Raw genomic sequence first — 27,937 nt, forward strand, 5'->3', positions numbered from 1 at the left:
TTCCTTTTTATCAGCTGTGGTGAAAGGGGGCTTCGGTGTGTGTGTAAAACACATGCTGACACCAGCACCGGCCCCCTTTTGTCACAGCTTGGTAAAAGGGACCCTTAATGATCAAGGGGCCAATGTTTGTGGTGCTCCACTCCCAATCCTCTTTCCTTCTACTTCCTCCAATTTCATCTCATCCTCTTTCTCTTACCCTTTTTCCATTCCAATGCTGATAGTAGGAAGAAGGCTGCACTCTTCCTGGCTCTTGGGCTTTGCGCCCTGGACACTTGTCCCTCTCATTCACTTCTAGCTATAGTCCTGAGTTTGAGAAATCAGTGGCGTAGGAAGAGGGGGCGGGAGGGGCGGTCCGCCCTGGGTGCACGCGCTTGGGGGGTGCTGGCCCCGCTGGTTCCCTGCTCCCTCTGCCCCGGAACAGGTTACTTCCTGTTCTGGGGCAGAGAGAGCAGGGAACCAGCGGGGCCGACGCAGCTCCGAGTGACGTGCACTCGGGGCAGATCGGCCCTCCCGCAGGTAAGAATGCGGTTCAGGGGGGGGTGCGCCGCAGAGGGGGGGGGGTCGTGCTGTGCTGCACCCGGGGGGGGGGGGGGGGGGGGGGGTGCGCAGCAGCGACCCGCCCCGGGTGCCATTAGTCCTCACTACGGCACTGTGAGAAATGCTTGTTATTTGTAGATTTTGTAAATATAAATTTCAGGGAACAGAAGTTCATCTGAGGTGCCTCTTTAAATTATATTGTAGCCTTAATATCACTAAATTGGTTTAGTGGAAACAGTTTTTATTTTAATTTAAAATGTTTTATACCACCAGCCCAGAAAGTTTGCATTTGGTGGCTCTTGAGTATACATGAAATACAATAGTACAATTAGATAGAACAAAACACAGCAGCACAATAAGAAAATAAACAGTAAGCCAAATGCAAACCCATTAAAATGCCAATCAACAAGGTCCAAAAGTCAGACAGAGGTATTCAGCCTTCACCTTTGCTTGAAATTTGAAATACTAGATAGATCTCAGCTTGGCATAGCGCAACTGTTATATTGTTCCACAGGGATGGGCCAACTATTGAAAAGGCCCTCATACACATTACTGGGCTAGATCCCCAGTAGTGAAACTGAACCTGTCAAAGCAGCTAAATCAAGATACCTAGTCATTTTAAAGGTCTCCAGAGTGATTACAGGTCATGCCTGCATCACAACATGCTGTGACAAGCAGAGCCAGTGCATGGGAAATATGTCTCGGCTTTAATGTAGCCCCAATTAACATTCAGGCCCCCTTCTAGACCTCCCCCCATGAGACTTTAATAATAAAACTCAGCAATTATGATCACTCCGCTACAGAGGTTCTCAACCCAGTCCTTGAGACACATCTAACCAGTCAGATTTTCAGGATACCCCAATGAATATGCATGAGATAGATTTGCATACAGTGGAAGTAATACTTGCAAATTTATGTCTTGCATGTTCATTGTGGACGTCCTGAAAAAACCTAAATGGTTTGGTGTGTCTCAAGGACTGGGCTGAGAACCGATACCAAACTACCAAACAAAAAGAAGGGAAAAAAACCCTTCCATAAATGAATGTAAAGAGAAACAGAAAGAGTGGAAGGCACCAAGACAATGAATAAGGATGACCTAAAAGGCTCAGTTTATTCAGGATTAAAAATTTCCTATATTAGATAGATCTAAATTTAAGGCACAATTTAAACTAAAAATAGAATGAAATTTGCCCCAGAATATGACAGAAGGAGAGGTGAAAAAAGCCTCAGATCCAGGTATTATTAGGAAAGGAATGGAAAAGAAAAATGAGGATGTTATAATGCCTTTGTATTGCTCCATGGTGCGACCGCACCTCAAATATTGAGTTCAATTCTGGTCGCCGCATCTCAAAAAAGATATAGTGGAATTAGAAAAGGTACAGAGAAGGGCGACCAAAATGATAAAGGGGATGGGACAACTTCGCTATGAGAAAAGGCTAAAGCGGCTGGGGCTCTTCAGCTTGGAGAAAAGGAGGCTGAGAGGAGATATGATAGAGGTCTATAAAATAATGAGTGGAGTGGAACGGGTAGATGTGAAGCGTCTGTTTACATTTTCCAAAAATACTAGAACTTTGGGGCATGCGATGAAGCTACAATGTAGTAAATTTAAAATGAATCAGAGAAAATTTTTCTTCACTCAACGTGTAATTAAACTCTGGAATTCATTGCCAGAGAATGTGGTAAAGGCGGTTAGCTTAGCAGAGTTTAAAAAAGGTTTGGACGGCTTCCTAAAGGAAAAGTCCACAGACCATTATTAAATGGACTTGGGGAAAATCCACTATTTCTGGGATAAGCAGTATAAACTGTTTAGTACTTTTTTGGGATCTTGCCAGGTATTTGTGACCTGGATTGGTCACTGTTGGAAACAGGATGCTGGGCTTGATAGACCTTTGGTCTTTCCCAGTATGGCAATACTTATGTACATATGTACCTTCACTTAGCTTTTAATGATAATGTTTTGTAGGCAACAACCTTATTGGCATAAAATAAAATCTCCTAAAATATCTGTTCAAGCTCTGTGCAATGCAAATTAGATTATATTTCAAAAGGAATAACCATAAACATTTTTAGAAATTTAGTAACTTATCTGTGACTGGATGTACTTTTGAAAATGCTAACAAATTGATTACACCTTTTGTGTTCAGCTGCTTCAGGGCATTCGATCAATCCACAATCTCACACTGCTAACTTTCAGCACCACTTGTTTTATGCCATTGAGGCAATATTTTGTGCTAGTTTTGGTTTAAGTGTGCCTTAAGTTTTGAGATCATGTGATGCTGTGAGCATGGCAAGATGGTAATCTGAGCTGCTCCAGGGCCCCCTGCTAATTTATGTTGTAACTTTGAAGTGTTGGGGACTTTAATTGATTGGTAGAGTATTCTGACCTTTGGATGAGTGTAAAGAAAGTTTGTGGAGTGGTCCAGGAACAGTATTCCCCCTGCTTAATAAGCTGAACTAACGGCTATTGAAACGGTAATGCCAACACAGCCCATTCACTTTGAATGGGCCTTGTTGGAATTGTCATGAAGCAGCCACTACAGCAGCTTAGTAAACAGGGGAGTATGTCAGCTAAAGTAGAGAGAAAAGGTCGCAACCATGGAAAGCAGATGGAGAATAAGATGGTGGCTCCTGCTGCAGGAGCCGTATCTCAGTTCATGGAGGCAGCTTTGACAGAATTATAACATGCTGTGGAGCAAGCCTTCGGCCCTCATTTAGAGAATCTTTCGAGCCAAATTACTAGACTGGAAACAACACTGACTTCAAATCTCTGCAAGAGTTGGTACGATCCCAAGCGGATAAGTTGGAGGACCTTGAGAATCATTCCTGATGTGGGAATATTTGATTTTTAAGCATTCCAGAATCAGTCCCGGAACATCATCTGCTTGAGGAATCGGAAAGTTGGCTGGAAAACTTTGCTACTGTGTAACGGTTTAGGCCCAGCATGCTTAGAGCATCACATCATTTTGGTAGAAAGGGACCTGACCAAGAATTGAGATCACAAAGTTTCATAATTAAGTGTACCTTAAGTTTAGATATATCTAATATAGAAGAGTTTTTCTTTTTAAGTATTATATGTGTTCTCTTCTATCCTCTGTTGTTGGATATTACTAATTTTGGTTGAAAAGAATGACAAAGCATTATGCATCATCAGACAGAGCAGTGCTAGCTCTAGCTCAGACCCTTTGTTCACTCCTGTGACATGTCTATTTTTGGATTATAAAGAAATACAGTCACCAAAAATTGTTCAGCATACAGTATGGTATGGCCAGATTCCTCCACAGTTCATCTCTACTTCATAAACCATACTTCTGCTCCTTAGATCATACTCACCATAATAGACACCAAAGACCACTGCTGATCCAGCGATAGCACCCAAAAGCTGTGCCAGCACATAGAAAGGAAATTTAGTCCATTCAAGCTTTCCCATTAAGCACATAGCAAATGAAACAGCTGGGTTTACATGACCACCTGGAACACAGAAAGGATATATTGTGTTTAGTTTACAGGAACTGACTTAGGAAGACAGATATGAGAAGATGCATGCGCTCTGGTAGGGGGATTTTGAGGTTTCTAGAAAGAATAGCTGGTCTGTCTTTCTTGGCTTCTGTTCTATTCTTAGGTTTCTACGCCGCCTTAGTCCTAGCACAGATACTGAAGGTCAATTGCATTATATAAGATAGAAGGCATCAATATAATCATACAACATAATTTAAATAATCCCAAATGGAACCCCACCTGTTCCTCACTCTTATTAGGGAAAGAATAGGACACATTACATGCCATTATCTTTAAGACAGAACTGTACACAGACTTCCTTTAAGGCAGGCCTGAAAACTTGGCTGTTCACAGACAAAGCAAGCAGACCAACAGATTGAAGAGAAAAATGTTTATTGATTCAATTTGTTGGTCTGCTCTGCTTGGTCTATGGATTGAATATGTGCAAATTGCTGCCTCTTTGTGATTCTACAACGTGATTGTTCAGACAGCCATACAGATTTTAGTTGAGCAAGGGTCTGGAGGATACCTTTCCCCCTTTTACACCCAAATGTTTTTATTTCCAAAATTCTAACCCCTACCTTGTGCTGTTTTTCATTTCACTGCCTCCCCAACAATCCACATATAAATCATTTTGATGGCTTCTTACAGGTATTTCATCAAGAAAAAATCCGCAAGCCATAACTACAAAATAGCACTCCCCTCTAGCTTCATTCCGTTATGTAAACACGTTAGGAAGTGAAAACCATGATCATGAATAGATTCCTAGTGCTTTTCAACTTTGACCTTTTTGAAAATGACTTCAAGCATACTGAATAGAGATCATTTTCAGTTGAGTAGGTGCCTGGGCTATTCTGTACCTTCTCTTCAAGTCTGGACCCAGCTGATGAATTTTTGCAGAAGGTATGCCTCTGAATGGACAAACAGAGCAGGGGTTCTCAATCCAGTCCTTAGGACACCCCCAGCCAGTCAGGTTTTCAGGATATCCCCACCCCTAGCTGTCTGTTCGTCTGTCCAATTTAGGTTGTAAGCTCTGTTGAGCAGGGACTGTCTTTTCATGTTAATTTGTACAGCGCTGCGTAAGTCTAGTAGCGCTATAGAAATGTTTAATAGTAGTAGTAGTAGTAATATCCACAATTAATATGCATGAGGTAAATGTGCATGCATTACCTCCATTGTATGCAAATCTATCTCATGCATATTCATTGTGACTATATTGAAAACCTGACTGGCTAGATGTGTCCTGAGGGCTGGGTTGAGAACCACTAAGAGAGAGTAAACCAACCCCTAGGCTTCATGAACCTGTCCTCAGAACCCAAAGCACAAATTAAATCTGCATATATTTGAGACTGAGCACATTCAAATGTACTGCGGATGAACAGCAAAGGCAGCAGATTAGGAAGTATCAGAGACAAAATAATCTTCAAACCAATGTGTTGTTGCACACAATGAGGGTAAATTATCATACAATACACTGGTTTGAAGATTATTTTATCTTTGGTACTTCCTAATCTACTATCTTTGCTGTCCATCTGGAACCTTGTGGATTTGAGTCTCTTCTTTGCTATGCATTCAAATTTATCTCCACATAGCTATGATAGGGAGCAGGGTCATGGTCTACTGGTTATTTAATACCCCATAGAATGGGTATTACTAGAGTGATGGATTTTTCTAGGGCCCTGATTTTTTATTTTTTTTTTTTGGGGGGGGGGGGCAGGTCCCTGCCAGAGGGCTAGAATGGTAGGATGCCCCTGGGTGGAAATAGAATGCAGAGGAAAAGAGTTACCCTTATGGAGAATGAAAGGAGGGAGGAGATGCAAAGGGGATAAAGGTTGGAATTACGCCCATAGAGTGGTCTTTGTTTGCCTGATAGTTCCCGGCCAAGAGACCAGGAGGAGTAAAGGGCTAGGGGATTATAGCCAGGGAGAGCTGGGTCCCAGGATCAGGGTGGATCCAGAGGGGGGGAGGAGGTCACCACTGGCAGTCAAAAGGAGGTCTGTGCCCACAGTGAATTAAGTCTGTACTGAGAAGAGTAGGAGTGGCCAGCAAGAATAACACTGCCCAAGGGATAGGCATGAATAGAAGAACTATATATATGTACATACTCCCTATTGGAAAACTGCCATTGTAAATAACCCTGATGAGAGAAGTGGTAAAGGAGTTACCCTGAGGAACAACACAAGACTTGGAACCTGGTTTGCATTTATTTGAAACTGCAGTGCTGAACCGTTGATGTTGCTGCTGTTGCGGAGTTGGAGAGTAAAGTTTGAGTTTTCACATAAGACTGTGGATTACATTGAGGGGCATAATCGAACAGAAACGCCTATCTCCATGGACGTTTATCTCCGAGAACGGGTCCGTGAAGGGGCGGACCGAATCGTATTTTCGAAAAAACATGGACGTTTATCTTTTTTTGAGCTGGGCGTTTTTGTTTTTCAGCGATAATGGAAACCGAAAACGCCCAGCTCAAAAACGAATAACTCCAAGACATTTATTCGTGGGAGGGGCCAGGATTCGTACTGCACCGGACCACCTCACATGCCAGGACACCAACCGGGCACCCTAGGGGGCACTTTTACAAAAAAAAAAAAAAAGGTAAAACAGCTCCCAGGTGCATAGCACCCTTCCCTTGGGTGTTGAGCCCCCCAAATCCCCCTCAAAACCCACTGCCCACAAGTCTACACCATTACTATAGCCCTAAGGGGTGAAGGGGGGCACCTACACGTGGGTACAGTGGGTTTGGGGGGCGGTTTGGAGGGCTCCCATTTACCAGCACAAGTGTAACAGGTGGGGGGGGGATGAGCCTGGGTCACCTGCCTGAAGTCCACTGCTCCAGTGACCTGCATACTGCTGCCAGGGAGGTGGGTATGACATTTGAGGGTGAAAATAAAAAGTTGTGAAACGGCATTTTTTGTGGTGGGAAGGGGTTTGTGACCACTGGGGGAGTCAGGGGAGGTCATCCCCGATTCCCTCCAGTGGTCATCTGGTCATTTAGGGCACTTTTTGGGGCCTTATTCGTGGAAAAACAGGGTCCAGGAAAAGTGCCCTAAATTCTCGCTAAAAACGCATATTTGTTTTCCATTATCGGCGAAAGGCGCCCATCTCTGATCGGCAGATAACCACGCCCCAGTTCCGCCTTCACCACGCCTTCGACACGCTCCCATCAACGTTGTCCGCATCCGCGACGGAGTGCAGTTGAAAACGTCCAAATTTGGCTTTTGATTATACCGTTTTATTCGTTTTTGGGAGATAAACGTCTATCTCCCGATTTGGGTCACAATATAGGCGTTTTTCTCTTTCGATTATAAGCAGGATTGTGTCTTTGTGGACTGATAGGCGAGAGTGAGCTGACCCCAGAGAGAGTGCAAGTGTCTCCTAAACCCCTGGATCACAATTCCGGACCATATAACCAACCCTCAGTTCGACTAGAGAGTGGATCAGGAACTGAAGAGTGTGCAGAGAGGTAGAGTGTGAGTGAACTGGTGGAATTGTCCCTATCAGCCCAGGTCCAATGGAACTGAGCTCTAGCCTGGGGGTAAGACCCAGGCTACAGTTAGATCAGCAGGCTGGGAACCAGAAGTGCCTAAGCTCAAATCACACAGCAGCTCCTTGTGGCCTTAGGCAAGTCACCTAACCAATAGTGTACCAAGGACAGTGTGGTGGGGGTGGTTCACCCTGGAGGCAGGCAGCAAGGAGGTGCGTGGAGCAGGTGTGTGGTTGTCGGCTCTGCCGGTCCCCTGCCCTCTCTGATGTTACTTCCTGTTCTGAGGCAGGGGACCGGCAGAGTCGACAGCCACGTGGTAGGAGGAAAGGTTGGGGGGGGGGGGGGGGGGTAATGTGCTTCGGGGTGGGGGTGCGACGTGCTTTCAGGGGGTGATGCACTGGGGGGCACAGAAGCAACCTGCCCTGGGTGGAGAACAAGCTAGGAACTCCACTGCACCTAAACCTCCATGCCTCAAGAGAAGGCAATGGCAAATTACTCCTGTCTGATGCCAAGAAAACCACAAAAAGGTCCTTCACTACATCCTGTCCAGGGGTCAAAATTGACTGAAGTTTACATGTGGATCTGGATTCATGATGGAGATCCTGAAAACTTGACTGTCTGTGAGGTCTCAAAGACAGGTTTGGGAAGCTTTATATATGTTGAAAAGGGTTACAAATAACTTTTGATTTACATAAGAAAGCAATGCTACACAGAGAATAATTTATTAAATATATCCTAAATGTATGAACTGGAAATCAGCTGCAGGCAACTCATTCATGAGAAATATTGTACCAACATGTTCACGTTTTCTTGAATTGTGCAACCTGAAATGCTAGTTCCTTTTGGAAAATTAAAAAGCTGTCCAATGTGTGGGGTACGGAAAAATGATCTGAGAGATTGCAGAGAAGCCTCTATGTTTCATTAGAAAAGTCCAAAGTTAGTGAATTTCCCTATGTATTTATGTATTAATTTATTTTTATTGTAACAAAAGTTAGTCCCCCCCCCCTTTCTCAAAGCCATGCTAGCAGCTGCCAGTGCAGTAATGCTGACACAGCCCATTCAAAGTGAATGAGTTGTGTCAGCTGTGTCAGCATTGTGGCACGGTTTTGTAAAAAGTGTGTGTGTGTGTGTGAGGGGGTGTTAGTGAATTCTGTTATTTTTATTTTAATGCATTGGATATAGTGCCCCTCATATATGACATCAAAGAGGTTTTTAATACCTTTTAATGGCTTAGGTCCCTTTTACTAAGCTACGATAAGCACTAACGCATGCTTACTGCAGCAAAAATGTGCTTACCGTGGGGCGCAGTGAGGCTTCCCGTGGTAATTTTTGCATGTGTGTGCACTTCCCACGTGATAAAATTAAATGTTATTTTCTAGCGCTGGGGGGTGAGTCAGAGGACAGAGAGTAGGTATGTTCTGCGCTAACCCCTGGATTCTATATAGTGTGCTTAGATTTAGGTGCCAAAATCGGCGCGGATTCTGTAACAACAGGTGTAACTTAATTGGCTTAACAAGCTAATGAGCACTGATATCAGCACTTAACAAGCAATAATGAGTATTAATTGGCACTGATTAGAATTTAGGCGCACAGCTCGCTAAACATATTCTGTAATGATGTACGCCAAACTTCTAACATATGCAGGCAAAAAGGGTGTGGCATTTTGTGGGTGTTCTGAAATTTAGGTGCCTAATTATAGAATATGGCCCAGTGCACCTAAATCTATGCGCCGGGATTTATGCCATGTTTTAGTTGGTGTAAATGGATGTGCACAGATTTAGACACTGAAATATCAACTAAGCATATACTATAATTGGTGCTTAAATCTACATGTCGATTATAGAATACACTTAGTCAGAACTAGAAGCAAACTAAAGTAGACATAGAGGAGTGGCCTAGTAGTTAGAGCACCAGGCACGATATCCTGCTGGTTCAAACCCCACTGCTATTCCTTGTGATTTTGGGCAAGTCACTTAACCCTCCATTGACTCAGGTACCAACTTAGGGCTTCTTTTACAAAGCCTCAGTGCGGCAAAAAAGAGAGAGCCCATTCAATTCCTATGGGCTTCGGTGCAGTAAATGAGAGAAAGCCCATTCAATTCCTATTGGCTTCCTCTCATTTACCAAGCAGCTTTATAAAAGAAGCCCTTAGATTGTGAGCCCTCCAGGGACAGGGAAATGCCCAGTATACCTGAATGTAACTCATTTTGAGCTACTACCGAAAAGGTGTGAGCAAAATCTAAATAAATAATAAGTAGTTTAAAATTCAGAAAAGCAGGAAAGGTGTGGATCTACATGGTCCTGCTACTGTTTGCCCAACGTCTCCAAATACACGCTCAAAAAGATGCATCTTTAGGGTGGTTCAACTTGGGATAGGAAAACTCTAAATACATTCCAAAGAGAAGGGGCAGTGCAGTAGAAAGCACTGTTTCTGGCAGATTCTAAGGAAGCATTTTTTTGGAGAGGGCATGTGCAGATGTTGATCATTCAGAGAGTGAAGGAGCCTTGGAGGGGCATATGGGATAGTTAAGGAAGCAAGGAAGGGGTAACACGATGGAGGGCTTTAAAGGCAAGAATGAGGATCTTAAACTGAATACAGTAAGTCATCGGGAACCAGTGATAGGAAATGAAAAGTGGCATTGAATGGTTGGAGTGTCTAGCTTTAGCAAGGATTCAAAGGGAGATGTTTTGTACTATCTGGAGATGACGTGGAGGGGCATAATCAAACGCGAACGCCCATCTCCATGGGCGTCTATGTCCGAAAACGGGTATGTGAAGAGGCGGAACAGACCGTATTCTCAAAAAAGATGGGCGTCCATCTTTTGTTTCGAAAATACGGTTTGGACGGACCAAATGCCATGGATTAGGTCCCTTCTGAGATGGGCGTTTTTTTTTTTTTTTTGCAATAATGGAAACTAAAAACACCCAGCTCAGAAACGTCCCAATCCAAGCCATTTGGTCGTGGGAGGGACAAATGTACAACACTACCATAGTTCTTAGGGGTGAAGGGGGCAACTCCATGTGGTACAGTGAGTTTTAGAGGCATCCCATTTACCACCACAAGTGTTACGGGTGGGGGGGTGGGGTGTGGGCCTAGGTCTGCCTGCCTGAAGTGCACTGCAGTACCCACTAAAAGTGCTCCAGGGAAAGGACTTGTTGCTGGTGTATAACCTTGGCACAGCAATTGACACCTGAAGACTAATCTCGCTGAAAACGTCCTTTATTTGAATAAGCACCTTTGCTCACAGTTAACTGCAGATCAGAGATTGTGCCCTACTGGCAACGAGTCTCGCTGGTACTCAGATTAGCAGTAGGTCAGAGCTGGCAGAATGGTGTCCAATGCCCTCTTTCAGCAACATTCAAGGTAAGAACTAAGTGCTGTAACGTGGCTAACATATGAAAGGGATCTAAAAGTGTCTTACACAAATGGCCACTACCTCATGGACTACCGGAAACAAAACAGGGCACACTCTGACCCAGTAAGCAGAGGGAAAAGCACCATGGAAGTACAGCCTACCAACTACCAACATCGTGAGCATTTAACACAAGCTAGTGGAATCATGGAGCCCAATACCCTACACCCACCATAATGCATTGCTGATGTGACTCTGCAGTGCCCTTAACAGAAAAGGTGTCACACTCACCCAAGACCCACATCAGAACCAGAGAAAGGCTGTCAGAGGATAGAACACATTCTGCTGTCATGGAGGTGGGTACGGCACTTGAGGCTGGCATACAGGCTGGGAAAAAAAGTTTGTAAAGTGGGTTTTTTTGGTGGGAGGGGTTTAGTGACCACTGGGGGAGTCAGGGGAGGTCATCCCCGATTCCCTCTGGTGGTCAATTGGGACACTTTTTGGGGACTTGGACCTGAAAAAAAAGGGTCCAAATAAAGCGGACCAAATTCTCGTCAAAAACGCCCTTCTTGTTTCGATTATCAGCTAAAGACGCCCATCTCTCCTCGGCCAATAACCACGCCCCAGTCCTGCCTTCGCCATGCCTCCGACATGCCCCCGTGATCTTTGTTCATCTCCGTGATGGACTGCAGATGAGGACGCCAAAAATCGGGTTTCGATTATGCTGATTTGGGCGCCCATGGGAAATGGACGCCCATCTCCCAATTTGGGTCGAAATATGGGCGCCTTTCTCTTTCGAAAATAAGCTGGATAGTGAAGATAATGGTAGTCCAGAATAAATGATATTACAGTAGTCTAACTGGGAAATTATAAGTGCATAAAGTAATGCATGTTGGGAAGGTTTGTCAAGGAAGAGTTGAATAGTATAGAATTGATGAAAACAATAGAGAGAGGTCTTTGTCAAAGCTGAAATCTAAAGGAGAGTTTCTGATCTTTAATGTCAGCAAGGTATTTAAAAGAGGGAACTAACTGTAGTACATGACCATTAATTCTAGGAGCTAATGGAGGGGTGCACTAGGACTTCCTGTAATCCAGGCAGCTACGATTTTTGCAGGATTAAGGATGAGATTATTCTCTTCCAGCCATTTGGAGACTGCATCAAGAGCAGGGTTTAAAGTATTCAAATTAGGATGAAGAGAGTCTGTACAAAATACTAACAGGATATCATCTGCATGGTAAATTGTATGTAGGCTCAGATCTTGTATAATGGCAGTGAGAGGACTCAGGAATAGATTGAAAAGCAGAAGTGCCAGAAACAAGCACTAGGGGACTCTGTGCTGGATTGGAAGACTGGCAGAAGTCGAGTCAGAGGGTGAAACAGAGAAGAAGCACCTGGACAAAAAGGAGGAGAACCAGTGGAATACTGTCTGAGTAATACCTATGTGAGATAGTCTAGATAAAAGGAGCTTATGATCAATGGTGTCAAAGGCTGCAGTAAGGTCTAGAGAAACAAGAATAGAAATGTCATCTTGATCTATAGTGGAATGTAGATCACTAACAGGCTTATTTTTGAAAGAGAAGGACACCCATCTTTCGACACAAATCACAAGATGGGCGTCCTTCTCATAGGGTCGCCCAAATCGGCATAATTGAAACCCGATTTTGGGCATCCTCAACTGCTTTCTTGTTGCGGGGATGACCAAAGTTCACGGGGGCATGTCGGAAGCATAGCGAAGGCGGGACTGGGGCGTGCTTAACACATGGGCGTCCTCAGCTGATAATGGAAAAAAGAAGGGCGTCCCTGACAAGCACTTGGCCGACTTTACTTGGTCCATTTTTTCTTGCGACCAAGCTTCAAAAAGGTGCCCGAACTGACCAGATGACCACCAGAGGGAATCAGGGATGACCTTGCCTTACTCCCCCAGTGGTCACTAACCCCCTCCCACCCTAAAAAAAACTTAAAAAAATATTTTTTCCAGCCTCTATGCCAGCCTCAAATGTCATACCCAGCTCCCTTGACAGCAGTATGCAGGTCACTGAAGCAGTTTTAGTGGGTGCAGTGCACTTCAGGCAGGCGGACCCAGGCCCATCCCCCCCTACCTGTTACACTTGTGGAGGTAAATGTGAGCCCTCCAAAACCCACCACAAACCCACTGCACCCACATGTAGGTGTCCTCCTTCACCCCTTAGGGCTATGGTAGTGTTGTACATTTGTGGGGAGTGGGTTTTGGTTTTTTTTTTGGGGGGGGGGCTCAGCACCCAAGGTAAGGGAGCTATGCACCTGGGAGCAATTTCTGAAGTCCACTGCAGTGTCCCCTAGGGTGCCCGGCATAGGCGTAGACTCGGGGGGGCGAGGGGGGGCAATGCCCCCCCAAACGACGATGACGTGAACTGGCGCTAGAATGAAAAAAAAAAAAACAAGCAGGCACGTGCTCGTCTCCGTCCGCTTCGCTGCTTCCCTGCCCTCTCTGTCTGCGTCCCGCCCGAAAGGAAATGACATCAGAGGAAGGCGGGACGCAGACAGAGAGGGCAGGGAAGCAGCGAAGCGGACGGAGACGAGCGTGTCTATCTACCCCCTCTCTTCCTACCCTCCGGCGCAGGCAGCACCAATCTTCTCTAAGCCTTTCTTGTTCCTGGCAGCGGTAGCGACGTACACGCTGCCTTCAGCTCTGCCCCGAAGCCTTCTCTTCAAGTTCCTGTTCCCGCATAGGTGGGAACAGGAACTTGAAGAGAAGGCTTCCGGGGCAGACCGAAGGCAGCGTGTACGTCGCTACCGCTGCCAGGAACACAGAAAGGCTGAAGAAGACTGCTGCCTGCACCGGAGGGAGGGAGGAAGAGAGGGGGTAAATGGAGTCACGATCCTGGACCTCGCGGGGGGGGGGGGCAGCAGAGGGAAGATGAATGGGACTGGGAGGGTGGAGAGCAGAGGGAAGGAGTAAGAGATGGATGGGACTGGGAGGGGTGGGTGGGGAGCAGAGGGAAGGACCAGGAATTGGATTGGACTGGACTGGGAAAGGAGGTCAGAGGGAAGGAGCAGGAGATGGATGGGACTGGGAGGGGGGGGAAGCAGAGGGAAGGAGCAAGAGATGGATGGACTGGGAGGGTGGGAAGCAGAGGGAAGGAGCAGGAGATGGATGGGACTGGGAGGGTGGGAAGCAGAGGGAAGGAGCAAGAGATGGATGGGACTGGGAGGGTGGGAAGCAGTGGGAAGGAGCAGGAGATGGATGGGACTGGGAGGGTGGGAAGCAGTGGGAAGGAGCAGGAGATGGATGGGACTGGGAGGGGTGGGAAGCAGAGGGAAGGAGCAAGAGATGGATGGGACTGGGAGGGGTGGGGTGGGGAGCAGAGGGAAGGACCAGGAATTGGATGGGACTGGGAGGGGTGGGAAGCAGAGGGAAGGAGCAAGAGATGGATGGGACTGGGAGGGTGGGAAGCAGAGGGAAGGAGCAGGAGATGGATGGGACTGGGAGGGTGGGAAGCAGTGGGAAGGAGCAGGAGATGGATGGGACTGGGAGGGTGGGAAGCAGTGGGAAGGAGCAAGAGATGGATGGGACTGGGAGGGGTGGGTGGGGAGCAGAGGGAAGGACCAGGAATTGGATTGGACTGGGAAAGGAGGTGAGCAGAGGGAAGGAACAGAAGATGGATGGGACTGCGAGGGGTGGGTGGGGAGCAGAGGGAAGGAGCAGGAGATGGATGGGACTGGGAGGGGTGGGTGGGGAGCATAGGGAAGGACCAGGAATTGGATTGGACTGGGAAAGGAGGTGAGCAGAGGGAAGGAGCAGGAGATGGATGGGACTGGGAGGGGTGGGTGGGGAGCAGAGGGAAGGACCAGGAATTGGATTGGATTGGGAAAGGAGGTGAGCAGAGGGAAGGAGCAGGAGATGGATGGGACTGGGAGGGGTGGGTGGGGAGCAGAGGGAAGGAGCAGGAGATGGATGGGACTGGGAGGGGTGGGGAGCAGAGGGAAGGAGCAAGAGATGGATGGGACTGGGAGGGGTGGGTGGGGAGCAGAGGGAAGGACCAGGAATTGGATTGGACTGGGAAAGGAGGTGAGCAGAGGGAAGGAGCAGGAGATGGATGGGACTGGGAGGGTGGGAAGCAGAGGGAAGGAGCAGGAGATGGATGGGACTGGGAGGGTGGGAAGCAGTGGGAAGGAGCAGGAGATGGATGGGACTGGGAGGGGTGGGAAGCAGAGGGAAGGAGCAAGAGATGGATGGGACTGGGAGGGGTGGGTGGGGAGCAGAGGGAAGGACCAGGAATTGGATTGGACTGGGAAAGGAGGTGAGCAGAGGGAAGGAGCAGGAGATGGATGGGACTGGGAGGGGTGGGTGGGGAGCAGAGGGAAGGAGCAGGAGATGGATGGGACTGGGAGGGGTGGGGAGCAGAGGGAAGGAGCAAGAGATGGATGGGACTGGGAGGGGTGGGTGGGGAGCAGAGGGAAGGACCAGGAATTGGATTGGATTGGGAAAGGAGGTGAGCAGAGGGAAGGAGCAGGAGATGGATGGGACTGGGAGGGGTGGGTGGGGAGCAGAGGGAAGGAGCAGGAGATGGATGGGACTGGGAGGGGTGGGGAGCAGAGGGAAGGAGCAAGAGATGGATGGGACTGGGAGGGGTGGGTGGGGAGCAGAGGGAAGGACCAGGAATTGGATTGGACTGGGAAAGGAGGTGAGCAGAGGGAAGGAGCAGGAGATGGATGGGACTGGGAGGGGTGGGAAGCAGAGGGAAGGAGCAGGAGATGGATGGGACTGGGAGGGTGGGTGGGGAGCAGAGGGAAGGACCAGGAATTGGATTGGACTGGGAAAGGAGGTGAGCAGAGGGAAGGAACAGAAGATGGATGGGACTGCGAGGGGTGGGTGGGGAGCAGAGGGAAGGAGCAGGAGATGGATGGGACTGGGAGGGGTGGGGAGCAGAGGGAAGGAGCAAGAGATGGATGGGACTGGGAGGGGTGGGTGGGGAGCAGAGGGAAGGACCAGGAATTGGATTGGACTGGGAAGGAGGTGAGCAGAGGGAAGGAGCAGGAGATGGATGGGACTGGGAGGGGTGGGTGGGGAGCAGAGGGAAGGACCAGGAATTGGATTGGACTGGGAAAGGAGGTGAGCAGAGGGAAGGAGCAGGAGATGGATGGGACTGGGAGGGGTGGGAAGCAGAGGGAAGGAGCAAGAGATGGATGGGACTGGGAGGGGTGGGTGGGGAGCAGAGGGAAGGACCAGGAATTGGATTGGACTGGGAAAGGAGGTGAGCAGAGGGAAGGACAGAAGATGGATGGGACTGCGAGGGGTGGGGAGCAGAGGGATGGACCAGGAGATGGATGGGATTTGGAGAGGTCAGGCACAGCAGAGGGAAGGAGCAAGAGATGGATAGGACGGAGGGATGGTGAGCAGAGGGAAGGAACAGAAGATGGATGGGACTGGGAGGGGTGGGGAGCAGAGGGAAGGAGCTAGAGATGGATGGGACTGGGAGGGGTGGGTGGGGAGCAGAGGGAAGGACCAGGAATTGGATTGGACTGGGAAAGGAGGTGAGCAGAGGGAAGGAGCAGGAGAAGGATGGGACTGGGAGGGGTGGGGAGCAGCGGGAAGGAGCAAGAGATGGTTGGGACTGGGAGGGGTGGGGAGCAGAGGGAAGGAGCAAGAGATGGATGGGACTGCGAGGGGTGGGGAGCAGAGGGATGGACCAGGAGATGGATGGGATTGGGAGAGGTCAGGCACAGCAGAGGGAAGGAACAGAAGATGGATGGGACTGGGAGAGGGGTGGGGAGCAGAGGGAAGGAGCAAGAGATGGATGGGACTGGGAGGGTGGGGAGCAGAGGGAAGCCTACTGGAAAGAAGACACTGCATAAAACAGAAGACACTGGGATCAAAGCGAATAGAAAAACTACATGATCAGACAACAAAGGTAAATAAAAGTTTATTTTATTCATAATTTATTAATTGAAATGTGTCAGCTTTTTGAAATGTGCATCTGTGATATTTTGCCTGTAAATTTCATTTCCTTCCTCCATATTAGCATATTCATTTGCATATGTATATATGCAAATGATATGCTAATATGCTCCGCCCATTTTTTTTTGCCCCCCCAAATGAAACAGTCAAACTACGCCTATGGTGCCCGGTTGGTGTCCTGGTATGTGAGGGGGACCAGTGCAGTACGAATGCTGGCTCCTCCCACGACCAAATGGCTTGGATTTGGTCGTTTCTGAGATGGGCATCCTTGGTTTCTATTATCGCTGAAAACCGGGGACGACCATCTCTAAGTTCGACCTAAATGTTGAGATTTCGGCGTCCCCAACCGTATTATCGAAACGAAAGATGGCCGCCCATCTTGTTTCAATAATACAGGTTTCCCCGCCCCTTTGCGGGGACGTCCTGTGAAGACGCCCTCAGGAAAACTTGGGCACCCCGTTTGATTATGCCCCTCCACGGGGCTTTTTTACAAAGGGGAGGTAGAGTTACCACTGCTTTGTCGCGTGCCAATCTGGCACTACCAATAGCTCACCACAGGAGCAGGCGGTAGTGCCGCCCCCACCACACTCCATTTCCAGTTTGCTGGAAATTATTTTTTATTTTTAGCACTGGGTCAGCGCGGGAGTCCCTACCGCCTCCTAAATAGGAAGCAGTAAGGGCTCCCTCAGGAAATGGCCGCGCAGCAAGTATATACTTACCGCACAACCATTTCCTTTTCTTCACAAAAACTCTGCTGCAGTTAAAGGGGCCTTGGGGCATAGCAACTCCAAGCACCAAGGACACCACCAGGCCCCTTTTACCACAGCGTAGTAAAAGGGCCCCTAAGTAAAGCAGTTATAACTGTTTCACAACTATAGTTGTTATGGAAGCCTGATGCGATTGTACCTTGAGAATTATGTATCATTTTGTTTGCCTCAACTCAAAAAGGATATAGTGGAACTAGAGAAGAGTGACACAAATGATAAAGGGTTAGAACATCTCCATTATGAAGGGTGGCTAAACAGGGTATGGCTCTTCAGGTTGGAGAAATGATGGCTGAGAGGAAATAAGATAGAAGCTTATAAAATCATGAGTCAGTGGATAGTGGTTTAACCTTTCAAAATGCCCTCCCCCAAAACTCCAAGAGATTACTCCATGAAACTAGCAACCAATACATTGAAAACAAATCATAGAAAGATTTTTTAAAACACACAGTACATAATTAAGCTGCGAAACCTGCTGCCAGAAGGTGTGGCCAAGGCAACTAAAAGGGGTAATTATTAAAGTGCGGTAAAAGGTGGGCTTTCATCTCACCTTGAATTACTGCAGGAGCAACCAAACTGTGGTATCTCAGTACTGCAGGTTGCTGAGTGCCATGGGAAAAAAAAAAATATATATATATATATATATATATAATGCTGCTTGCAAGCCTCCTCACAAGCAATGTTACTCCACCAGCCTGGGAGCACTGGCCCAATGCTCCTGAGCCACATCTTACAGGGGCCAGCAACTAACAATTAGTACTAGCCAGAGTGCCCCCCCAAGCCAAAACTCCCTCTTCTGTGATCCCAAATCAAGGACCCCCAATAGAGTGCACCCCAACCAAAACTCCCCAATTGCTGAACCCCTACCTGGAGGTTCCCCCTCTCCCATGGGGAGCCCCTCTGAATGTTGACATCCCAAGGTCCCCCATCCTCCCAAACGCCACCCCTCCCTGGGCCTACCTTTGAAAAATTCCTGGTCCCTAGTGATCTGGGCAGGAATGGTCCCAAAACGCTCTTGCCCTTGCTGGTGCCGTCATCCAAAATGGAGCTGGCAACCACTAGCAGTAGTCTCATGGTACTATATCTAGGGTTCATGCCTTCAAGAGTTTCACCCATTTAAGGCAGCAGCATGGCTACTGCAAGACATTTGGAATGTGCTGGCTCAATGGACCCTATACTGATTTCACTCTTACTAAAGCTACTGCTAAGCTTCAGATAAGCAAAGAGATGAGATGAGATGAGGGGAGGGTGGGGCCCGTGGGGCCCAAGAGGGGCCAATGAGAGAAGGGGAAGATCTGGAAAGAGCTTATGTGAAGGGAGGGTTGGTGGAGATGACCCAAGAAGGGGCCATTGTGGGGGAGAGTAGAATGAAGAGTTCCTGGGAAGGAGCCATTGTGCGGTATAAGAGTGGGCTTGTTGGTAAGCTAGACAGTCTGAGGAGAATCAAGCCTAGGTTCTTTGAATGGCTGTGAGCAGCACTACCATTGAGCCACTGGTCTAGCCTATTCATGCCTTCTTTTATGTATATTTTGAAGTTAGATGATAAGTTATTTATCGCCTGCCTTGGAACCATTCCCTTCCCTCCACCAGCTTTTCCTGATGCCTGCACTTCTGTGATAATCAAGGGTTTGCAAAAATTATGTACAAGAATCAACATCCATGGATTAGAGCTCAATATTCTTTTAATTGGCCTGAACACCCTTTCAGGGGAATGTAAAGCCCCTAGTGGTGGACTGGTGTTACTGCAGCTTAGTTGAATTCTTGTCACGGTGATAGGGTTTCACACTTTAAGCAGACACTTAGAGGATTCACATAAGAAAGCGTGTGGGAAACAATTACAATTTAGAACCTGAACTTTTTACAGTATAATAGCAGTACAATTGCACAACATTGAAACTAGTTTTTCAGTCGCTTAAAGACTTTATTGCACTGGAACTTTTAAAAAGGCAATTATTTAAAAATGTTTGTTAAACCCATCAAAGTCAATACGATTAAAAGATACAGCTGTACGATTAAAAGTGATTTAAAGTGCTTATAATATTAATTGCACAGAAACTAATAAAACTTTCTGAATTAAGAGTGTTGCTCAACCTTTTATCCCACTTTTTGGCTAGAATGCCTTCTGGAATTCTTCAGAGACTCTACGTCTGAACAAGTTTCAACATTTACAGAAATTCAACACAAGTTATGCATCAGATAATTACTCTTTCTATTTTAACCCTCTAAACGCTTCAGTTTCTTAAAGTGCTTTTATTTATTTTTCTAGGAATTGATTCTTTGTAGTTTTGTTGTATTTTTCAGGATCTTCTGGACCAGGATCAATGACTTTCCCTGCCAAGGTAATTAGATATGTTACTTCACCCTAGCTATATCACAAGTCCCTTTAGTGAGGTTCCATCTGGCATGTGTGCTGGACGACAATCACTTATCTGTGTGGGGGACCATGCTGCTCCAGTTAAGAAAAGACCATCACCACTCTCAGAGACTGGAACAACAGTGCTCTAAATATATAAAATGGGAGCAAAACCCTTTTCCCTCACTCTTACTCCAAAGGTAGGTGTATATATTGGGTTTGAAACACTGTGGACACCCTTTCTAATTGCAAATAAAGATTAACTAATTTCTGTACAGGATCCTATTCTTTCACTATAGGCCCAATGCTATAGGAGCCATGGGCTGCTGGCAACTTGGCCCACTCATTCAGTGCAGCAGTTACCACTCCTCATACCTCCTAGCTCTGAATCACTCAACTTCTCAGTCAGATCTTTGACAAGGGTCTTTTAGCTTAGCCAGAAACTGTTGCCACACACTCAAACAGAACAGGCTAATCCACTCTCAGCTTTAGGCTGTTTCTTTGTCACAACAGGCTTAGCCTAGCTGTAGCACAGCAGTAAAAGAGACAAATTACAGGTTACTGCTTTGTTTTCCAAAACAATGATTTTCAGGACAAATCCCCACCACTACTTATTTTCTCAGTCAGACTCTCTTAAGAAACCACTTTTAGCACTTTTAAGCTGTTTTCCCTGTCCACACACAGCAAACACACATCCGCTCTCTTTGGGTTCCTAGGCTCCACTAGCAACTGTTTACAACTCCAGCGTGTGACATCATTAGGATTTAAAAACACGCGCCATTTTTGTTAGTCCTGTAAGATGCGAGAGCACAGATCCAGTAAAGCAAGTATGAGACTGCTTGGAAGACCGGGGTGGTTGTGTTGGCAAGACGGTACAAGATAACTGATGTGTTGCTCTCTTTCAGAACTGACCCGCTTGAGTCCACGGTAACCCTGAAGCAGAGATCGAAACCTTGGCCAAAGTCGGGCCATGGTAGCTGAAAGAGCTTCAATGAATGACTGGACAGCTGGAAAGCTAATTTTCTCCATAATTACATTAAGTATTTCAACTAGAGAATTGAAGAGCTGTAAAATAAATAGTCAGGAGGTTTTTTGCCTGTGATGAGTCCGCAGGTCTCCCTAAAGTTGATTCATTAACATAAGGAGTACCTTAGCGGTTCGTTTGAGGCTTTTTCCTCCATTCAAGCACCTACTCTTGCATATGTAGATGTCTAGTGGTTGATTGGTTGTTTATAGAACTCCAGTTGCCCAGGTGATGGGGACTCGGCTGGGCCACCTGACCCCTCCAAGCCAATCAGGTGCTGGCACATGGAATGTTTATTTTTCCCTGCCTCATGGAACCTTAGAAAAGTCTCCATTTTTAATACTGTTTTTCTCATCCATTTTAATGGGAAAAAACACATTTTTTAAATAAAACAGTAAAATTACATAGAATTTCCATAAAAATATTCCAGACACCCAAGCCATATCAAGTACAATCCAGATCATATTTTAAAATTAAAAAAAATCACTCTGCATTGCTGCTTTACACATTTTCATTAAAAATTAAACCTAAAATTCAATGAAACTTTCCAAAACTCACAGAAAGGGTAAAAATACTCATGGAAAATGACTGCTTAAAGTATTTTATTTTTTTTGTGTCCAAGTATCTTTATTAACTTTGAAAAGTACAAAGTACAAAAAAAAATGTGTATAACAAAATACACAAATAAAAAAATTCAATGAGACCAAGCAGAACAAAGAAAAACAAATTGTCGGGTGAATTGCTGGATGCAAAAATAAAGAAAGTCATCACCTTCCAAGAACAGTGTTTAGAAAATATCAGAAACATATATCAAAGCTGTTATGTAAGTATTTAAGTATTGGACATATAGGAGTCCAAACTAGACCATACTTTAAATGTCAGTGGAGAAGGATCTTTCTTATCTATTACGGAATCATACTTAAAATAAAGTTGATTTTTGGCATTACTACCATTTTTATAGATGGTAGGAAATAAGTAGGGGTTCCAGAGCTAAATTAAATAGAAGAGGCAACAGCGGGCAGCCTTGTCTGGTGCCTCTCTTCAAACTTATTTGCTTTGATAGTGTATTATTTGCAATAATGCATGCAGAGGGGTTAGTGTATAGTATTTTAATTTTATTGATGAAAGAATCTGGTGCTCCAAATTTAAGAAAGACAGAGAATAAGAAGTTCCATTCTACTCTATCGAATGCTTTTTCAGCATCAATAGCCATTGCTATAACAGGTTGATCTAGAGATTTAGCAAGCAAGGAAATCTGGTGAAACAAGCGGGCATTGTCGGTGATTAATCTCCCTGGCATAAACCCAACTTGATTGGGATGAATAACAGAACCAATGACTAAACGCAGACAATTAGATAGGATTTTTGCAAATATTTTGTAATCTACATTTAGTAGACATATTGGCCGATAATTGGAGACCTGTGTAGGATCCTTATTAGGTTTTGGTATAATAGTGATAACTGCCTCAGAGAATCTATTGGATGTTTTTAATGAAGAGTCATTTTCTAGTTGTTCAAATAAGTTGAGAAGGTTGGGGATCAAATCTTTACTAAATACTTTATAAAATTCACTAGGAAGACCATCTGGTCCAGGTGCTTTCCTAGACTTTAATTGGTTAATAGAGATTAAGATTTCTTGATCAGTTATAGGGGAATGGAGTGAGTCTCTTTCTTTTGTGGACCAGGAAGGGAAAGAGATATTATTTAGAAACTTTTGTAGTTGAGATTGGGAATATGAGGTTTCTGATTGATAGAGTTCTGTATAAAATTTGTGAAAAGCTTCAAGTATATCTTTTGTTTTAGTATAAGAAATATCTGAATTGTTTTGTTTTATTATAGGTATCTGTGTTTTAATTCTTTTCCTTTTCAGATAGTTAGCAAGAATATGACTGCATTTATTCTGTTCAGCATACTGGGATTGATTGAGAATAAAGATCTCATGACCAGCTTTTATACTCCATAATCTATTATATTTGTATTTGGTTTGATATATGGAATTGAGAATGTTTGGATTAGGAGATACAATATATTGTTGTTCCAGTGATTTTAATTCATTCTCCAATTCTGTAAGGTTTTTATATCTTTCTTTATTTTGGTGTGCAGAGATAGCAATGAATTCTCCTTTTATAGTGGCCTTGAAAGCTTCCCAAATTGTGATTTGGTTTATGTTAGGATCTTGATTATAGGCAAAAAAATCAACAATTGCACTTTTAATTCTGTTTTTGTAGTTATCATCCGTTAATAATAGACTATTAAGTTTCCAGAAGGTTTTTTTTAAATGAGGTAGATGTATTAATTTGAAGAGTAATAGAGATTGCTGTGTGATCTGAGATTGTAATTGGAGATATGTCTGAAGAAATGGTTGGTTCCAGTAAATTATTAGAAATTAAAAAATAATCAATTCTTGTAAAACTATGGTGAGGATTAGAAAATAAAGTGTATTCTCTGGAATCTGGGTGAAACTGTCTCCATGGATCAATCAGATGATATGTATTTATCATAGAGAGTAAGGCAGTGTGTGCTTTAGGTATATGGTAAATTGTATTGGATTGTCTGTCTAACGATGTATCTAGAGGCATATTGAAAGCACCGGCTGTGATAATGGGAACTGGAGGGTATTCTGCCAATTTTTCAGTTATTGTATGAAAAAAAGAAGGGTCATCTTTGTTAGGGGCATAAACATTGAGCAAATTTAGTTCTACACCATTTACAACTATATTTAACAGAAGCCATCTTCCCTCTGCATCTTTTGTTTCTTTTTGAAGATTAACTGTTAATTTTTTATCAAATATAATAGAAACTCCTCCATTTTTACCATCAGATGGAGACTGGTAGAATTCACCTAACCAATTACCAGTTTTGATGAAATTCCTGAGAGAAACACCATTCCAGAACAGGGATAAGGACCTCTCCGCAAGCTATTCAGCTATTCCAACTAAACAAAGGTTATTCCTTTGAAAACAGTTCTTGAGATCTTCAATTTTATCCTCATGGTTTTTTTACATGTTTCTCCAATGCGAGTATCTCCGCGTCCTTATGCTCCACCATTGTGTCCAAAAGACATGACTATCGGATCCAGTTCACCCATCCTCAGGTGAGTGTCTGTCAGCAGCGATCCTACTTTAGCAAGTTGACTAGACAATTGGCCAAGGCGTGGTTTAATTGCTTTTCCTACCGCTTCCGTAATTTGAGCAAGTTGCTGCTCCATAAATGTTAGGCCCTTCTACAGGGATGGTTCCACCATCTTTCCATCTGTGCTTCACAGTTTGTCTTTGTCTTTTTGCTTCATGGTTTTTTACCAGACATTTCGCCACTAGAAACAGTAAGATATTTGTCCATAGGCAAATAAGGACCATGTCTAAAGAAAATGGTGCACTAGTTAAAGGTTGCTTCAGGCTATATAAGGGCGAATCGGGTGTGGGAGCCCTTGAGAGAGAAAGAATACATCTTTTCTCCTCAGTGCATCACATGGTCTCCGAAAAAGAGAATTTTAAAATAATCCCCTGAGGCCCAAGCTACAGACATGAAAAATGTAGTATAAAATATTAAATGAAAGTAATCTGAGGTCAGGAGATCTCTTATCTTGGTGTGAAGATGCTTCTCTGGTGGTCTCCAACCTTTGTTTAGGTCCAGATGGACCTTCCCCGTTGTCGGCACTCAACCATAACCACCTGTGGAAGCCTAAAAAAAAAATCAAGACTCCAGCTTCATATGAGGCCCACCGGAGCTCTCGAGCACATAATCACACATACGTGAACCCCTGTACATGCGTACAAGCTCCGGTGGACGAGGCCCAAAACCGAACTCCCAGCTCTGCTCCTCATTCGTGGCTGTGTGCCTGTCGCATTCTGGCTCCCTTCTGTTCCCGGAAATGACCCAGACCCATAATGGGTCCCTGCAATGGTGGAGCTAGCCTGGGCCAGTCCTGGAATGACCCAGGAGAGCCCCGAACCGAACCGGGAGCAACCAGCAACAGTTCAGGGCCCAGCTATGCCCTTCCTTGTGAAAAAAAAAAAAACTTAAAAAAAACCCCTTTACAATAACATTAGAAAAAAGGAAAACGCTGCAAAACTCATATCTGCAGATATTCAGTTGTATCTGCAGCTCAGGAATTTTGAAGAATTGAAGCCCTGAGGAGCCAGGTCATTTAAAAGAGTAAATGTTAGTTATTTTCTGTTTTTAATCCTCCCCCAACTTAATCCAGCCTTTGTAGTAATAGTACTGGGCCAGAGGCCTAGTCACCCTAGGTCTAGCCATCAGAAGACAAGTATTTAATAGCACAATTAACTGGATATCTTTTTGAGGTAACATTATTTTAACATTCAGGAGCAGTTATCCAATTGTAAGTTCCACTGAATAAAGATAACCCGAGAAAGTTATCCAATTAACAATAAGGCAGATTTAAAATATTCAAGTTATACATGACACATATAAAAACAAAGAGGGTGGCATGTATTTACCCCAAACTGCTTACCAATAGGATAACAACCGCCGTGTTGTTTTAGTGTATTAATCTGGTTTTCAGGATATTCTGAATTAATACACATAAAATAAATTTGAATGCAGTAGAAGGAGTGGATGCAAATCTCTCATGCATATTCATTGTGAATATCCTGAAAAACAGACTAGCTAGGAGTTACTCCAATGCCAGCTTGAGAAACACTTGTATATAGGACTACAGAAAGCTGTACTGAGAGGGCTTCTTCAGCAAAGAGAAGTGGCTTATGCCACATTCATTTTCAACAGTGAAAAAAAGAATAACTTCTGCCTATCATACAACCGGAATCGGAAAATGGCCTTCAGGAGCTGGGTTCCTGTTTGCTTGCTCTTAAGGTCACCCAACTGTTGAATAGGTAAATATAGAAAACAAACAAGAGAGTGCACAATGTTTTTGGACAGTTGCCAAAATGGGAAGCTGGAAACCTTAGTTTGAAGTATCAAACCTACTCTGGCTAATTCAAACACTCAACCCACCATGTTCCTTCTCAATTTAAAATGAAGATTTTTCTTGTAATTTTACCTTAATATAAACAAAACACCAGTACCTCAGAGATAAAATTGTCCCAGATTCTGGTAATATAAAGCCTGCCAGTGTTTTTTTTAATACCAAATTATTAATGTACCAATAAGCAATATTAATCTATTAAACAAAATGAATGTTTTTATTTTGTGAAACTATTTTGAAACCTTTTTCCATTGACTGCCTGTTTGAAGGAATTTTATTCAGTAAATAATTTTATTTTGAAGCACAATCAGGGCAATTCTATAGAGTATGCATGAACAACTAAGTGCCAATTATACATGTTTTGTCATTAAAATAATGGCATCTTTCATGCATGAGTGACCTGTGTACCATCTGGTTAGCAAGGGCCTGTCTTTGCTCCACCCTGAGCAACATCAATAGTGTTCACCAGTAGGTATTTGAGTGCATCTCTACTGCAATATGTGGCCACAGGCATGCAGCCTCAGAAGCATGCCTGAAGGGGCATGCCCAAATGGGAACACCCCTTTGTTGCCTTTTCAGTTTCCAGGAGGCCAGGCATGCTGTCAGAATGGGAAAAAGGAAGAAAATGGTAAGAAAATAGAGTTATTGAAGTCTGGACCAGTTCTAGGCCCCATGGACAATCATGATCTCCACTGCAACAGAAGCCACCTAGTTAGGTACTGCTAACGGGATTTTTAGCACACCATCACCTAGGACTTCCTTGAGCACTGGGAGAAGAACCTTATCCCATTAGCCTTTTCAGGTGGAGAACTACTCACACACTTCAAGGGGAGAGTCCTTGCAATTTTCTGTTGTATTAGAGGGAGTACCTATGCCAAAGATCATCGTGTGTCCTTGTGGGTCTGTCATGAGGGCCTGGGCATTTGACTCCTCCTAAGGTGGAGAATGTTTCCTCAATTGATATTTGGAATGCTATTTCTTGAACTAAGACCATGCTTCAAGGCTTTGACTCGCAGATAGCTAATTTCTCTAACACAGTGGTGGGCAATCCAGAAGATCAGGAGAGACATTTGATGCAGCTGGATATGCATGTGACTAAGACCAAGGCACTGGTGAATGCCATGCACAAGCCTCGCTATCAGTCACCTCAAAAGACTCTTTGTAGTTTGTACATTCATAGTCAACTTGAAGTTATGGAGAATAAAGATAGAGATAAAAATTTGTGATTGTTAGGTATTGTGGCATTGAGGGGCATAATCGAACGACGCCAGCAATCTATATGGCCGGCGCCGTAAAGCGGCGGTCCAATCGTATTATTGAAATAAGATAGCCGGCTATCTTTCATTTCGATAATACGGTTGGAGCTGGCCAAATCTCAGCATTTGGGCTGGCTTTAGAGATGGCCGGCATTGGTTTCCGGCAATAATGGAAACTAATGCTGGTGATCTCAAACCCGGCCAAATCCAAGGCATTTGGTCGTGGGAGGAGCCAGCATTTGTAGTGCACTGGTCCCCCTGACATGCCAGGACACCAACTGGGCACCCTAGGGGGCACTGCAGTGGACTTCAAAAATTGCTTCCATGTGCATAGCTCCCTTACCTTGGGTGCTAAGCCCCTCAAATCCCACCCCAAACCCCACCCCAAACCCACTCTCCACAACTCTACACCACTACCATAGCCCTAAGGGGTGAAGGGGGCACCTATATGTGGGTACAGTGGGTTTTGGGGGGGGGGGGTTGAGGGCTCTCATTTGCCACCACAAGTGTAACAGGTAGGGGAGGGATGGGCCTGGGTCCACCTGCTTGAAGTGCACTGCACCCACAAAAAACTGCTCCAGGGACCTGCATACTGCTGTTAGGGAGCTGGGTATGACATTTCAGGCTGCCATAGAGGCTGGCAAAAAAATGTTTTTAAATCTTTTTTTTTTGGGTGGAAGGGGGTTGGTGACCACTGGAGGAGTAAGGGGAGGTGAACCCCGATTCCCTCCAGTGGTCATCTGGTCAATTGGGGCACTTTCTTGAGGCTTGGTCCTTAAAATAAATG

General features: G+C 45.0%; 1 protein-coding gene across 1 annotated transcript in view; it reads right to left on the reverse strand.

The window, feature by feature from the left end:
* AQP9 (aquaporin 9) overlaps positions 1-27,937 on the reverse strand; it is a 109,464-nt gene that overhangs the window by 27,082 nt on the left and 54,445 nt on the right. Inside the window, exon 3 of the mRNA XM_030188875.1 lies at positions 3,868-4,005. Within this exon, the coding sequence (XP_030044735.1) occupies positions 3,868-4,005 (138 nt within the window). The remainder of the gene's footprint in view (positions 1-3,867; positions 4,006-27,937) is intronic.

This window comes from Microcaecilia unicolor, chromosome 1, assembly GCF_901765095.1.
Source record: "Microcaecilia unicolor chromosome 1, aMicUni1.1, whole genome shotgun sequence".
In the NCBI taxonomy this organism is placed as follows: Eukaryota; Metazoa; Chordata; class Amphibia; order Gymnophiona; family Siphonopidae; genus Microcaecilia; species Microcaecilia unicolor.